Source organism: Dromiciops gliroides, chromosome 3, assembly GCF_019393635.1.
Source record: "Dromiciops gliroides isolate mDroGli1 chromosome 3, mDroGli1.pri, whole genome shotgun sequence".
NCBI classification, from domain to species: domain Eukaryota; kingdom Metazoa; phylum Chordata; class Mammalia; order Microbiotheria; family Microbiotheriidae; genus Dromiciops; species Dromiciops gliroides.
The window spans coordinates 335,715,562-335,731,576 of record NC_057863.1 but is presented as its reverse complement, the minus strand read 5'-3'; the positions used below and the strand labels follow the sequence as shown (position 1 = coordinate 335,731,576).

Below are 16,015 nucleotides of genomic sequence, written 5' to 3'. Positions count from 1 at the left end.
TAAATTTGATAGTGCCTACCTGGGGGACACCGACTGAAATCAGAGAATGAGTTAGAAAATCCTTTGCAGAAGTACTCCAGAAGTATTCATTCTGAGGAAGGGCAAAAAATTGTAAAGATTAACACCATTTCTTCCTCCCTTTTCCCTCAAAGACTGTTCTACAACCCATCTGTCCATGAGAAGTGTCTCATGCAGGACTTGTTAAACTAGGGTATAATCTGTTGATAGCTGTATTTTGATATATTTGGGCTTCTTTGTTATCTTATGTATTTTATTCATCTAAAAACATTATTCTGAGAAAGATTGCCCAGGAGCTCCATAACACAAAGAAGGCTAAGAACTCCTGGTCTAATAGGAGAAAAAGAGTTGATATCATCAGGGAGAGTGCTCCCAATTTAATGAGAGAAATAACCATCGGGAAAGAAACATAGGATGAGAAAGGAAAGAGACATAGTTTTTGCAAATGCCTGTCAGAAGGAGCAGAGGTTCAAGTGGATGGAATATGCAAAGCAGTTTACTAACTCTGGTCTACAATTTTATGGACATGATGGTTAAATGATTGTTTCTCACCCCACCCCAATCTCTTTTCTCCCTTTACAGTGGGAAATTTGGACAGGTCTTTCGACTTGTTGAAAAGAAAACTGGAAAAATTTGGGCAGGGAAGTTCTTCAAGGCATATTCAGCAAAAGATAAAGAGAATATCCGGCAGGAGATCGACATCATGAACTGTCTACACCACCCCAAGCTTGTGCAATGTGTTGATGCCTTTGAGGAGAAAGCCAATATCGTCATGGTCTTGGAAATGTGAGTGCTTCCTACCCCTACACCCCTTTGAGTATCTCTGCCTCCACTTCCTTATGTTTTCCCAGCCCATCCACCCCTTCCCAAAACCATCTCCCCAAGGTAACATAGCATCTGAAGGCATAAGCCACTTCCACCTCTCCTTCTCATCTCTTACTACCACCCTCACCATTTAAAAACCAAAGAATATGGTACCAATGGCCACATTGCCTGCCATTGATTAAGGAGAGTTCAACTGTAGGAAAACTACAAACAAAAGTGGGAGAGAAGTGGGGAGAGCTGGAGACAGGGGGAAGGGAGGAAAGAAAAAATTGAATTTTTTTCCTTTCTAAAGCTTTATTTAAAGCATGAGAACCCATTCTGGGAAGTTCAGGACTCTAATCCTGGGTCTATGTGACTCAAGGAAGAATTCACCTCTCTGTCATTCCTTCTATCTTTTTTCCCTTCAGATCTCCCAATTCATTGAAGATTTCCAACTCCCTATGTTAAATTAGGTAGTACAATCTACAAAAGAATGAGGGATTAGACTGACGGGTGACTTCTCAACATCTTTTCTAGCCAGAAGATTTTTGTGGGTTTTAAGAGAGCCAATTTTTTTTGTCACTTTGTTTCAACCCTGAACCTTGCCCCTACAATCTGTGCTGATGGCAGTGGGCCAACCAGAGTCTGTCTGTCTGTCTGTGTCTCTCTCATCTCTAAATTACTAACACTATGCTCTGGGGTTTTAAACCATTGGTAAAGGCAAAGACACAGCTTCTTCCTCATGAAGGTAAAGCAGGTTGGATGTTCATAAACCTGGGAAAGGACAGTTTTGAGAGACTTGTTCATCCTATATCTCCCTACCCCCGTTCATCTCTAAGCCCTCTACTGCTGTGGCTTTGTTTTTCCTATTCCTAGTGCTAAGGATATTTCTTAAACTATTTCTTATTGAAGATATAGTCCTTTCATTCCAAATCCATACTTAAGGACAGTGGGGTCCTGTAGAAACAATATGGGTGAGGAATCTGGAGACACGAAGTTCTAATCTTAGCTTAACCTGTTTTCTCCCCTCTGTAGAAAAGGAGATGATAAAAAGAGGACACATTTGGGGCAGCTAGGTGGCACAGTGGATAGAGCACCAGCCCTGGATTCAGGAGGACCTGAGTTCAAATTCAGCCTCAGACCCTTGACACTTACTAGCCGTGTGACCCTGGGCAAGTCACTTAACCTTCATTGCCCCAACCCCCCCAAAAAAAGTCCCTAACTCTGTGTTAGACTACCTGGCTGCCTCATTCCTCAACATGTCTCATTCCTTCACATGGCTCCCACCACAGTCATTATGCCCTCTGTACCTATTCCAGTAATGGAATATTTATGTCAGTACTTGTATAAATTTTTGAGTGGGGAAGCAAGGGAAGGGGCAGGGAGCAGGAGGGGTTTGGGCAAGAGAGGGCAGCAGTGCTGGTGCATTGAATTCCATACTTAGCTTGGAATTAGGAATTGGCAAGCTCAATGGAAAACAAAGGGAGAAAATGTATAAAGGTTTCAGCTGGCCTGGCTCTCCCCCACCATCCCCCTCCTGAACTGAACAGGAGAAAGCCTTAAGTACAGTGAGACTGTAAAGTCTGAGTTGGAGGAAGGGGTGAGAATGAAGGATTTGACTTTTAAAAATTACTGAGTTTTTTCATTCCTCTTGCTACATCTCTAGATGGCCTTTATGTATAGTCTTCTTCCATTAAAATGTTAACTCTTTAAGAGCAATCAGTTGAGGGAAATAGATCTGGAAAGAAGAAGTGACTTGGTAATATATAGCAATTTGGAAACAGATCCCAGGTCTCTCAGCTTCCAGCCTCTAATATGGAAGAGGAACAGAGCAAGAACCTTATAATTCGATAGGACCTCAGAGGACATATGTCCTAAACCCTACCTTGAAACATGCATCTGTCAAATAGTAATCACCCAGCCTCAGCTTAAAGACCTCTATGATGTGGAACTCATCTACTTAATTCCGCAAGAGATCCTCTTTTACTTAGGGTTGACATCAACTGCTTGAAGCTATCTACCTCTTTAAAACAACCCTTTCCTACACCAGAATCCTGGTCCTCAGGTGGAATAAGCCTAATCCCTCTTCCTGTGAGAAAATAATTATTAATAATTAATTTCTTGGGGGGACCCAGAGATAAGTTCCAATCCTCTCCTCCCTAACCCCCACTCCAGAAAGGCCAGCTCTTGTCTGGGATAAACCCAAAGAAACAAAAGAAATGTAGATGGATTCTTTTGTCTAGTTCTGTGAACTGATGGGATTAAACCATACCTAGATACTTTACCCTTCAGTGAGGATCTCTTCCCTTATGTCATTGGTAGAGTTAATTTTAATTTGGACCACTCTCAAGTCATGTCAACCAATGGAATTGAGTGATGCTAACCAACTAGCTTTGATCCACCTCTAGCCACCTCTATCAAAAGAGGATAAAACCCTTGACCCACACAAGGGTAGCTCTCTTGGCTCCCTTGGCTCAGAATGCTTTCTCTTGGTGTGCACTCTTCCTCTTAGGATTATGTAGGTATGAAGGCCCAAGACTATGAAAAGTTAGGGAGATACATGGTCAACACTTTATCAATATATAATATTAACTAATAATAAATGCTTACTGCCAAAACAGGTGCAATAGCAATTAATATGTAAATAGCAATAATTTTAGAAAACACAGTTTAGTAATTATTTTTTTTTAAAACACTCAATGTTGTTGATTTATTCAGTAATTTTAATTGTAACTGACTCTTCATGACCCCATTTGGAGTTTTCTTGGTAGATACTGGAGTGGTTTACCATTTCCTTTTCCAGCTCATTTTACAGATGAGAAAAATGAGACAAAGAGCGTTAAGTGGTCCTAGGGTCACAGAGCTAGTAAGTGTCTGAGGCTAGATTTGAACTCTGGTCTTCCCGACTCCATGTCCAGAGCTCTATCTGCTACACCACCTAGCTACCCTTCCTGGTGGAAGATAGCCACCAATTTTTTTTCTCTGGGATAAACATCCCCACTCCCTTCATCTTTTGAAGCTCCCTCTTCATTTTCTCCAGACCTCTTCTTTGTGCTGTAGCCATTACATAAACCCTCTAGAGTACTGGTCTGAGGGAGTTTCTCCACCTTCTCCCCTTCCCATAACTTGGGTTATTCTTGTCCATTTGTCATTGTGAATTATAAACAGAGAAGAATCTTAGAGTTGAAAGGAACCTTGCAGGTAATATAGTCCAGCCTCCCTCCCAGAGCAGAAATCTCTCAAGCCTCCTTGACAGACGCTCATTGATCCTCTGAATATGTCTAGTGAAAGGGAGCTGCTCTCTTTCAAAGCAGCCTCTTCTACTAACAGCTCTGTTAGTCAAGCAGTTAGTTCTTCCTTATCTGGAACTGCAGTGTGTCTCTTTGTAATTTCCCCTCATTGATTCTGCGTCTGCTCTTTGGAGGTGCACACAAGATGTCTGTTTCCTCTTTTACATGACAGTGCTTTAAACACTTGAAGACAGCTTTCAAGTCCCCTGCTCCAAAGCCTTCTCCTCTAGAGACTAACCATACCCATTCCCTTAAGCGTTCTTCAGAGACAAAAGTTTTCAGACTCCTCAGCATCCTTTCTGAATGTATTTCAGTCTTTCAGTGGGTTGCTTAAGGTACCCAGAACTAGATCTACAATATTCCAGATGTAGTCTGACCAGCAGAGAATGCAACCAAACCATGACTTCTGTGATTTATTTCAGTATTTCATTAATCCATTATTTCCTTGGTAGGGATACTCCACTACGTCCCCTTGCCTTTTTAGAGAATGGCACAAAGCACTGTGCCTAAAATTAATTCTTAGTAATCCATCTTCGGGTGATGAAGTTCTCTGAGTTTTGCTGCAATGGTCCTCAGCCACAGTCCTTCACTAATCCAATACCTTGAGCCTTTCCAGCTTGGGAAGACCTGCAAGGCCTTGTATTCTGCCTTTTTATCCTTTGAGAGCCCAGGGTCACCTCTATGCTACAGGGTGAAGCATTATGGGAAATCTCTGGTCTAGTATCAGATGCTGTATTTCTATCAAAATAGCCTCAAACCAAATTAACTCTTTTTTTTTCTATCTACGCTATTAGCTCGTACGGAACCAACTAAGAAACCTACCCCCTCCCCAACTCCACCCCCAATCTTTTTCACATGAACTGCTGGCAAACCCTGTCTGACCTAGCCTATATTTGTACAGGAGATATTTTTATAAGCCCAAAGTAAGGCTGAGCATTTACCTGTGTTGAATTTTATCATGTTATTTTTGGCCAGTTATTTCAGGCTACTAAAGGACCAGAGGGCCTCTGTGGTCCCTTCCAACTCTGAGATCTTGTGATTCTCAGAAGATGATTTTATCATTGTTGACATTTGCTCTCTTTCCAAGCTTTGATTTGTCTGTGATTCCAATAGGATTTGCTCAGAATTTACTCCACTTCCTCCTCTCTGTTGGTCTTAAACTCCTTGTGCTATATCCAGTTCTACCACTCTCTGGTTCCAGTCCCAAGGGTACACTATCAGACTCTACTTTTCCAAGGCTCCCTAATACTTCAAGATCTGGTATTTAAATATTGATTCTGTTACTACTGGGATTGGTTTTCCTTCCAATACTGGGTGATCTGAAAAATTCTTAGATGTGCCCTCAATGTTTTCATGCAAGGTTTTAGTAAAAATTATGGCCATGGGGGGCAGCTAGATGGTACAGTGGATAGGGCACTGGCCCTGGATTCAGGAGGACCTGAGTTCAAATCCGGCCTCAGACACTTGACACTTACTGTGTGACCTTGGGCAAGTCACTTAACCCTCATTGCCTCACCAAAAAAAAAAAATTATGTCCACAGGGCAGTTAGGCGGTACAATGGATAAAGCATGGTCCTGGGAGTCAGGAGGACCTGAATTCAAATCTCAGATACTAACAAACAACGTGGCCCTGGGCAAGTCACTTAACCCCAGTTGCCTCCCACCCACCCCCCAAAAAATGTCCATCACAAGTATCAGAGTGTCACGCACTCTCTTTGAGATTTCCTTCCAGTATGACATTGTTATTAATACATCTTTTTATAGGTATAGTTGTTCAACCAACTTTGAATCCTTGGAACAATACTACTATCCAACCAACATATGTCTTATCCAAATGTCTATAATGGGACAGTTCACAAACTAATGTACTAAAATATATACTGTAAACACCTAGTTTGTCAAGCAACTTGCTAAAATAAAGACAAAATATAAACACAGCATTCTCCAATCTATCAACCTCTGTACAAGGATAATTGAATCTAGGATAGTGGACACTTATCTAACACCTTCTTCTAGGGCTTTTCCTCTAATTCAACAACCATTTCCAGGTCCCTGCTGGATACTGGGGATACATAGATAAGAAACAAAAGTACCTTCCTTTAATGATCTTAGATTTCACCCAGAGATATGGATACAGACAGGTCAACATAAGGTAATTTGAAGAGGGGAAGAGCATTAAAACAAGTAGGAAGGGGCAGCTGGGTGGTGCAGTGGATAAAGCACTGGCCCTAGATTCAGGAGGACCTGAGTTCAAATCCGGCCTGAGACACTTGACACTTACTAGCTGTGTGACCTTGGGCAAGTCACTTAGCCCCCATTGCCCTGTCCGCTCCCCCCCAATAAAAAGGGGAGGAAAAACAAGTAGGAAAATCCGGGAAGGCTTCCTGGAGGAGACAGCTCCTATGATGACCATTGAAGAAAGATAAGGACTCAGAGATGAAGATGAGGAGAAAATGTGTGCTAGGCATGGGGACTGGCTTGAGCAAATGCGCAAAGATGGAAGCTAAAATCATCAGGTTGAGGGAGCAGCTGTTACTCTAGTTTGCTATAACAGAGTGTGTGGGAAAGGAAGTCATGTATAAAATTTGATTGGAAAGGTAGTTTGGGCCCAGATCTTGGAGGATCTTAAATGCTGAGGAGTTTGGATCATCTCTTTTTCCTAGGAACACAGGAGAATTGTAGCAGGGAAGAAAGTACAGTAAAGGCAAGAAGCGATTTGTTTAATGAATGCATTAAGTGATTGGTGATCCAGAGCCTGTGAGCTTCAGACATAAATAATGATACAAACTACCAGAAGAATACGGTATTCTATAGATGTGAGGAACCCCTTATTTGTGTCTCAGAAAACAGTGGTGATTCCTTTGGATGATTAATGTCCAGTTAAGTCTTAATCATCTGACATAGATGTTGCTTTCATATTCCTGTTCACAGAATCAAACATGCTAGTTACAAAAATCGTGTGATAGGCAGCTAGGTGGCGCAGTGGATAGAGCACTGGCCCTGGATTCAGGAGGACCTGAGTTCAAATCCGGCCTCAGACACTTATCACTTACTAGCTGTGTGACCCTGGGCAAGTCACTTAACCCCAATAGTCCCGCAAAAAAAAAAAAAAGTGTGTTGCCTCATTTTGCTGATGGATGTTTTAGGAGTAAGTGGCAGATGGGTAGGGTCCTTTGCTCGCCCTCTCTCTCTCTCTCTCTCTCTCCAGGCTATAGTATAAAAGTGTATGTTTCTCATAGGGCTTTTAAATAAGACTTGGTTCCTTGGTTAATAAGTTGTTATTGTTGTTGAGTCATTTTTTCAGTTGTGTCTGACACTTTATGACCCCATTTGGGGTTTTCTTGGTGAAGATACTGGAGTGGTTTGCCATTTCCTTCTCCAGATCATTTTACAGATGAGGAAACTGAGGTAAACAGGGTGAAGTAACTTGCCTAGGGTCACACAGTAAATGTATGAGACCAGATTTGAAGTCAGGGAGATGAGTCTTCTTGACTCCAGGCCCAACCATCTATCCACTGTACTACCTATCTGCCCTTACCTATTTTTCTTTTCATCTGCAAAAGCCTCTAGCAATAACAACTTGGGCAACAGCTACTTTTTGGATAATCCATCAGAGAACACATTATATGTTATTAGAACTTTTGCGCTGTTATCCTTTTATCTCATTTAACTCCAGTGTCAGAGTACCAATGCATGTGCCAATTGGGATTACCACAGAGACCTAAAGGTGAGGATATGTAATAATCATAATAATTGATAGTGATGTAATGCTTTAAAGTGATAAAGTCCCTTATGTAGTGGAAAGGGCACTAGACTAGGAGTCAAGAGATAGATTTGAATCCTAGTTCAGATTCTCAATAAGCTGTGTGACCTTAGATAAATCCCAAAATTCTACTTTCTCATTTGTTTTTTTTTTTGTTTTTTGTTTTGTTTGTTTTTTACGGGGCAATGGGGGAAAAATATGGAACGCTTCACGAATTTGCGTGTCATTCTTGCACAGGGGCCATGCTAATCTTCTCTGCATCATTCCAATTTTAGTATATGTGCTGCCGAAGCAAGCACTACTTTCTCATTTGTAAAGTGGGGATAATGATACTTGCCTTACCTACCTCACAATGTTCTTATGAGGGAAATATTTTGTAAATGTTAGTGAATCGTGTAAATGAATAGTCATTATGAGTTGTTGGCCCTCATGCTCACAAGCCATTGCTGTTGTTTTTCTTCACTCAGCCTGATGTTCAGATGTTCGGTAAGAAATCTTTTATATAAAAGAATCCTTTTAAAAAATTTTTTTACTTTACTTTTTTTATCCTGTTGCTTTTTTAAAATTTTATTTTTCATTTATGGAATAAAACAAGCATTTCTATAACATAATACAAGAAAAAAGATGATTGCCCTGGAAATTGCAAATCTACTATATACAACTTGCTATTCCTTTCAAATATACAATGAAATTCTCATATAAATTTCTTTTTTTTTTGTCCTCATATTTATTTTTTCCTTTATACAAAAATCTGAATGACTTCTCTCAGCCTAGGAAAGGCTAAAGCTACACATCCCCAAGGTGTGGAGGGAGGTGTAAGGATGGGGGTGGTGATCCAGCTTAGGGTGGTACTTTGCCTCTGAGGGGCTGCAGTGGATGTGTAAGGAGAGCTGTTGTTTCAGGCAGGCAGGATCTCATGGGAAGGCTATAGCTTGAAGGGGTCACTGTGCTTTGCAAACTGAGAAACAAGTTTGAAGAGGAGTATTCTAATTCTGTAGAGAATGATTCACACTAAACAAACAGAAGAAATTACTTTTAAGTGGGAATGGCAAATGATGAATTTGTGGTAAGGGATATACCAGGCTCAGGAATTGGAACTTCTCTTTCTGTTAAGTTAGTCTGAACCAGTGATAGGTCAGTTTGTTACTTGTGAGCAAAGAATTAGAACAGAAGGAATTAGAGATTCTTAAGAGGTGATTTTGTCAAGCCTGTATAACTTCCAACCTATTAGTGTAGTCACCCAGTATACCCACTCCGCTTGCCAACACAGTGGCACACAAACTAATTCTTTATGCCTAGACAAGCAAGGCCGGACAGATAAATGTGCTAAAAGTCCAGTAAGGTCAGCTAAGGTAGAATTTAACTAAGGATCATAGATTTAGAGCTGTGAGAGACCTTTGTCATCATCAAGTCAACTCTCTGACCCCTCCCCCCATTTTATTTTCTTTTCCTTTCTTTTTTGTGGGGCAATGAGAGCTAAGTGATTTGCCCAGAGTCACACAACTAGTAAGTGTCAAGTGTCTGAGGGGCCAGATCTGAACTCAAGTTCTCCTGAATCCAGGACCGGTGCCCTATCCACTGCGCCACACAGCCATCCCCGAAGAGACCTCATAATACCTCCTCTGGGGGGCAGCTAGGTGGCGCAGTGGATAAAGCACCGGCCCTGGATTCAGGAGTACCTGAGTTCAAATCTGGCCTCAGACACTTAACACTTACTAGCTGTGTGACCTTGGGCAAGTCACTTAACCCCCATTGCCCCACAAAACAAAAAAACAAACAAACAAAAAACAAAACAAAATAATACCTCCTCTGTAGTCTGAGGGTATTTATATTTATCCTTCTGGCCCCAGTTTGTCAGGATACCTACAGTGATAGAAGATCCGGATCATTGCAGGAACTTAGAGCCTATTCGCCTGGCTCCCAGAATCAGTCTTCCATGTCATGCTGCTCCCAGTCTGTTAGATAATAAAGATGCTGCTTATACCCATGTGAAAATACATTAGACTTTTTATTCCTTCTTTCATTATATAATCAGTACAGGTGCAATCAAAGTAATCTGACAAAAGAAGAGCTTTTCCCAGTAGGGAAAGGAAATGTGGAATGCCAAATGGATCTTATATAAACTGGGAAGAAAATGGGGAGATCCAAATTCTATGGAGATGGTTTTGTTCTCTGTATTTATATCCCTAGCACATAGCTTAGTGTCTGACAGATAGTAGGCATTTAATAAATATTTATATTTATCATATTAATTGATATATATTATCTATTATATCAATATATTTGTTAATGATAATACATATTGATTGACTTAAGATAGGAATAGGGACTGTGATCTCATTCATATAGAACATCCCAGGTGAGGAAAGTCCCTCCACCAATGTAGATCAACACCTCTCTGAATTTTTAATTTTATAGAGTTGCTTTTATGGAGCACCTTGAGGCCAAGTGACTAAGTCACTGAATGACAGAGCCACTATGTGTCAGAGGTGGGACTTTATTTGTCTTCCTGACTTTGAGGCCAGTTCTTTGTTCTTGTTCAATCATTCAGCTGTGTCTGACTCTTTGAGATCCTGTGCACCATAGCACACCCGGGACCTTCTATCCTCCCCTATCTCTCAGAGTCTGTAAAAGTTCATGTTTATTGTTTCCAAGACAATATCTCGGGGCAGCTAGGTGGCGCAGTGGATAAAGCACTGGCCTTGGATTCAGGAGTACCTGAGTTCAAATCCAGCCTCAGACACTTGACACTTAACTAGCTGTGTGACCCTGGGCAAGTCACTTAACCCCCATTGCCCTGCAAAAAAAAAAAAAAATATCTCTCCATCTCATCCTCTGCCATCTCCTTTTCCTTTTACCTTTATTCTTTCCCAACATCAGTCTTTCCCAATGAGTCTTTTCTTCTCATTATATGTGGCCAAAGTATTTAAGCTTCAGCTTTAGTTTTTGACTTTACAGTGAATAGTCTGAATTAATTTCTTTAAGTATTTTTTCAATTTTATTTTATTATTTTCCAGTTACATATTACATATAAGAATAGTTTCCAACATTTGTTTACACTGGATTTTTAGTTCCAAATTTTTCTTTTCTACCCCCCTCCCTTCCCTCCCTCCTCCCCAAGATGGAAAGCAGCCTAATATAGGTTGTATATGTACAGTCACATCAAACATATTTCTACATTAGTCATCTTGTGAAAGAAGAATCAGAACACAAAGGAAAAACCTCCAACAAGAAGGAAAAAAAAAACAGTCCAAAAGTAGACACAGTATGATTCAATTTGCATTCACAATTCACAGTTCTTTTTTCTGGATGTTGAGAATATTTTCTGTCACGAGTTCTTTGAAACTGTTTTGGATTGTTGCACTGCTGAGGAGAACCAAGTCTATCCCCATTGTTCATCACACAATGTTGCTGTTACTGTGTACAATGTTCTCCTGGTTCTGCTCCTCTCAGTCAGCATCAATTCATTAAGTCCTTCCAGGTTTCTCTGAACTCCTCCTGCTCATTTCTTACAGCACAATAGTATTCCATTACATTCATATACCACAGTTTGTTTAGCCATTCCCCTGTTGATGGGCATTCCCTTGATTTCCAATTCTTTGTCACCACAAAGAGAGCTGCTATAAATATTTTTGTACTTGTGGGTCCTTTTCCCTTTTCTATGGTCTCTTTGGGATACAGACCTGGTAGTGGTACCACTGGGTCAAAGGGTGTGAACAGTACCATAGCCCTTTGGGCATATTTCCAAAATTTTCTTCAAGTATTGACTGATTTAATCTCCTTGCTATCCAAGGGACTCAAAGTCTTCTCCAGTACCACAATTTGAAAGCCTAGATTCTGCAGTACTCAGCTTTTCATATAGTCCAGTTCTCACAGCTATACATTGCTACTAAAAAAAACTTAGCTTTGACCACATAGACCATTGTCAGCAAGGCTATGACTGCTGTTTAGTATGCTGTCCAGATTTGCCATAGCTTTCCTTCCAAGGAGCAGTCGTCATCTGTAGTGATCTTTGAGCACAAGAATATAAAATCTGATACTGCTTCCATTTTTTTCTCTATTTGCCAGGAAGTGATGGGACTAGTTGCCAAGATCTTAGGTTTTTTGATGTTAAGCTTCAAACCAGCTTTTATACTCTTCTCTTTCACTGTCATCAAGAGGCTTCTTAATTCTTCCTCACTTTCTGCCATCAGAATGGTATCATCTGCATATCTGAAATTATTGATATTTCCCCTGGCAACCTTAATTCCAGCTTTTGATTCATCCAGCCTGGCATTTCACATGGTGTACTCTTCATAGAAGTTAAATAAATAAGGTGTTCTATGTTCAGTTCTAACAGTTGCTTCTTGGCCCACATACAAGTTCCTCAGGAGACAAATAAGATGATCTGGTCCTCCCATCTCTTTGAGGACTTGCCACATTCTGTTGTTCTCTGTATAGTACACCAAAGGCATCAAAAACAGCCAACAGCACTACCAAGTACAGCTCAAACCGGATTAAAATAAAATTGAGAAATATTTCACAAAATAAGTCAAAATGCAAAAAAAAAAAAAGATAATATTCCATTTTAAAAGTACATCAATATGCAGCCCATAGGGATCTTTACATATGGTTTAGTGATCTCATTTCTACTTGAGTTTGACACCAGTGGGCCACACATCGTGCTACCTCTTTAAATGGACACATTTAAAGAATATTTAAAAGTCCTTTTTTTGAAAAGAGGGGTCTGGGTCATTCTTCTGAAGGGTCTCAAGCTATGAATTAGCTTTGCATTTACAAATATAGTGAGGGAGGGGAAGATGGCTCAGGTCATTGTTTTGTCTCTGGCAGGTGATGCTTGTAATGAAGAGGTGACTAAAGATGGCTACAGTAGAGTCACCATAGTCCAGAGTGGAGATTCAGACACCTAATCTTAGGAAGGGTAATCAAGTTTTGAGAAAAAAATTAATCTAAACCAATTCCTATTAGATACTAATGATCAACCCAACTGTTGACAATAGGTACTGCTGGATACTCGACTGGATGCCCCTCTCCCTTACCTTTCTCCAAACATTTTTATACAAGTAAAATCAGGCAGCATAGTATAGTGGATTGAGAGCTAGCCTTGAATTGATCAATTAATCAAGTATTTATTAAGCACTTACTGTGTGCCAGCAATTTGTATTGAATATGTAGTCAGAAAGAATTAAACAACCCCTACATACAACAAGCTTTAATTAAAATGGAGACAAGTCCATATTTTATTTATATATCTATACACATATATGTGCGTGTACATACAATATACATGTATCTACATAAATAAACATATGTGTGCATGTGTGTATCATAAATGTGACATGAATAAATTCATATATATACACACACATAAGTCAAATAGAAGGTAGCTTAGGAGGGAGGGCACTAGAAGTTGAAGGGATCAGAAACAGTTTCATGAAGAAGATGATTTTAGGCTGTACCTTAAAGGGAAGGAGAGAAGAAACCTATGAGCTGGAGTTAGAGAGGGAATGGATTCCAGTAAGACCTGGGTTCAAGTCCTGTCTCTCTCACACATTCTGATCCTCTAAACAATTCTCTAATGCTATAAACTTCAGAAAGGTGCCTGCTTGTGTTGGTAGAGGGAATTTTCTCACCTGGGAGTTCCCTTTTAACAGTGAAGTCAAAGGCCAGTCCTGGTGCTATCCTGAGGTCAGCCTTAAATGACCATCAAGGTCAACTTTAAAATGGAAATAACAATAACCACAACAACATTATAATAGCAAACATCACCAATAAATGTGAAGGGTATAAAAGCAGTCCTAGGGGCAGCTAGGTGGCTCAGTGGATAGAGCACTGGCCCTGAATTCAGGAGGACCTGAGTTCAAATCCGGCCTCACACATTTGACACTTACTAGCTGTGTGACCCTGGGCAAGTCACTTAACCCCAATTGCCTCACAAAAAAAAAAAATTTTAAATAAATAAATAAATAAATAAATAAAAGCAGTCCTTCCCACTCTGCCTTGATGGTGGTGTTTTTTATGGACTAGTTATTTGTTTCCCCTCTCCCCCCTTTTTTAAAATAAGCTGAGAAAGGTACCTCAATCTGCCATAGCCAGCTTCTTCTTGGAGTTATTACTAGGTAGGATCTCTCCAAACCTGTTTCCTAGAAACTTTCTCAGAGTGAGACAACCACCTCCCTAGGATAGAGTAGAAATATCCTTCTTAGGACCTAGGACACTTGTTTTCCATACCCCTGAAAAAAATACAGGCCATCCAAGTCACCGTCCAGGGCACAGGTTCCATTGCTCTCTGTGCAGACTTCCTGACTTCCACTTCCTGATGCTCCTTCACTGTATCCTAATCATTCTTGGTCTAGGATCAAAATACTTCTCTATCTTTTTTTTTTTCCTTTTTTGTAGGGCAATGAGGAAATAAGTGACTTGCCCAGGGTCACACAGCTAGTAAGCTAGTCAAGTGTCTGAGGCTGGATTTGAACTTAGATCCTCCTGAATTCAGCGCCAGTGCTTTATCCACTGTGGCACCTACCTGCCCCAATACTTCTCTATCTTAATCAGCCCAAATCCTTCTCTCTATTGTTGGTCAAATGTAGTAAAAACTCAGTGTGATTCTTAATAACTAAGTCTTCTTACAGGACAGGGAAGACTCAGCAGGTCCCAAAAGTAATGGGCAGAGACTGGTTTTGCCTTTCTTTGTATACTTTAGCACAGTTCTTGGTATATATATAGAGAACACTTAATAAATCCTGGTTAAGACTGATTGGAGATCTAACCTCTCCTTTGATCTTTCTATTTTCCTCTTCTTCTCCCACAATGCCTCTCTTCATATCCAGTGTATCTGGGGGTGAGCTGTTTGAGCGAATCATCGATGAAGACTTTGAGTTGACTGAACGGGAGTGTATCAAGTACATGAAACAGATTTCAGAAGGCGTGGAGTATATCCATAAGCAGGGTATTGTCCACCTTGACCTCAAACCTGAGAACATCATGTGTGTCAACAAGACTGGGACCAGGATCAAGCTCATTGACTTTGGATTGGCCAGGAAACTAGGTAATAACAGACGTTCTTTTTTATTTGTTTGATTGATCTCAGATGATTAAACCCCTGCCCCAAAATAATAAGTGTAAAATAATGAATTAGTAGCATGAAATGAAAGCATCATTGACTTTTGGTTTAACTCATGCTATGAGTTCTTATTTGTCTGCTGGAAATGGTTAATCCTACTCTTTCTTCCACCTCCATCCTGGGCTACCATATCCCTTGCTGTCTGTCAGTCAGTCTGGGAAATCCTTTTTTTTTTTTTTTTTTTTTTTTGCTGGGCAATGAGGGTTAAGTGACTTTCCCAGAGTCATGCAGCTAGTTAGTGTCAAGTGTCTGAGGCTGGATTTGAACTCAGGTCCTCCTGAATCCAGGGCCAGTGCTTATCCACTGCACTACCTAGCTGCCCCTTGGGAAATCCTATTTTAAGGTAAGCCTGAGACAAGTTTCATTAAATGGGCCTACCTCTAATGGCATCATTCTTTCTACAAAATGTATCCTAAAGTCACATAGAAAGCAATAATAACAACAACAATGATAATAGTCAACCAGTAGACATTTATTAAGCACCTACTATGTGCCTGACACAGTGCTAAGTGCTGGGGTTACAAAAAGAGGCAAAAGACAGTTCCTTTCCTCAAGGACCTTACAGTCTAATAGATAAATAGGAAGTAATTAACAGAGGGAAGGCATTAGAATTGAGGGGTTGAGGAAGATTTCTTATAGAAGTTGGGGAAAGAAAGCCAAGGGAGGTCAGTAGTTAGGAGCAGAGGAAAAAGCATTCCTGGCATGGGGGACTAGCAAGAAAATGCTCAAAGCTGAGAGATGGGGTATCTTGTTCTTAGAACTACCAGGAGACCAGTGTCACTGAATCAAAGAATATGTATTGCGGAGCAAGGTGTAAGAAGACTGGAAAGAAGGTAGGAGGGTGGTAGGTTATGAAGGGCTTTGAACGCCAAATAGAACATTTGTATTTGATCTTGGAGGTAACAGGAAGCCATAATAGCAAAATAATAGCTCATAAAAGCAAACATTTAACATTTCAATAACACTTCACATGTGTTGTCTCATTTGATCCAGACAATAGCTCTATGAGTTAGGTGC

General features: G+C 40.4%; 1 protein-coding gene and 1 non-coding gene across 4 annotated transcripts in view; one reads left to right on the top strand and one right to left on the bottom strand.

The window, feature by feature from the left end:
• MYLK (myosin light chain kinase) overlaps positions 1 to 16,015 on the top strand; it is a 330,035-nt gene that overhangs the window by 276,069 nt on the left and 37,951 nt on the right. For all 3 annotated transcript variants that reach the window (XM_043996303.1, XM_043996302.1, XM_043996301.1), the window contains exons 25-26: positions 601 to 804; positions 14,706 to 14,923. In XM_043996303.1, coding sequence (XP_043852238.1) covers positions 601 to 804; positions 14,706 to 14,923 — 422 coding nt within the window. The remainder of the gene's footprint in view (positions 1 to 600; positions 805 to 14,705; positions 14,924 to 16,015) is intronic.
• On the bottom strand, positions 8,068 to 8,174 carry LOC122752104. The gene has a single exon (XR_006355904.1). It is a non-coding gene; the product is annotated as a U6 spliceosomal RNA (small nuclear RNA).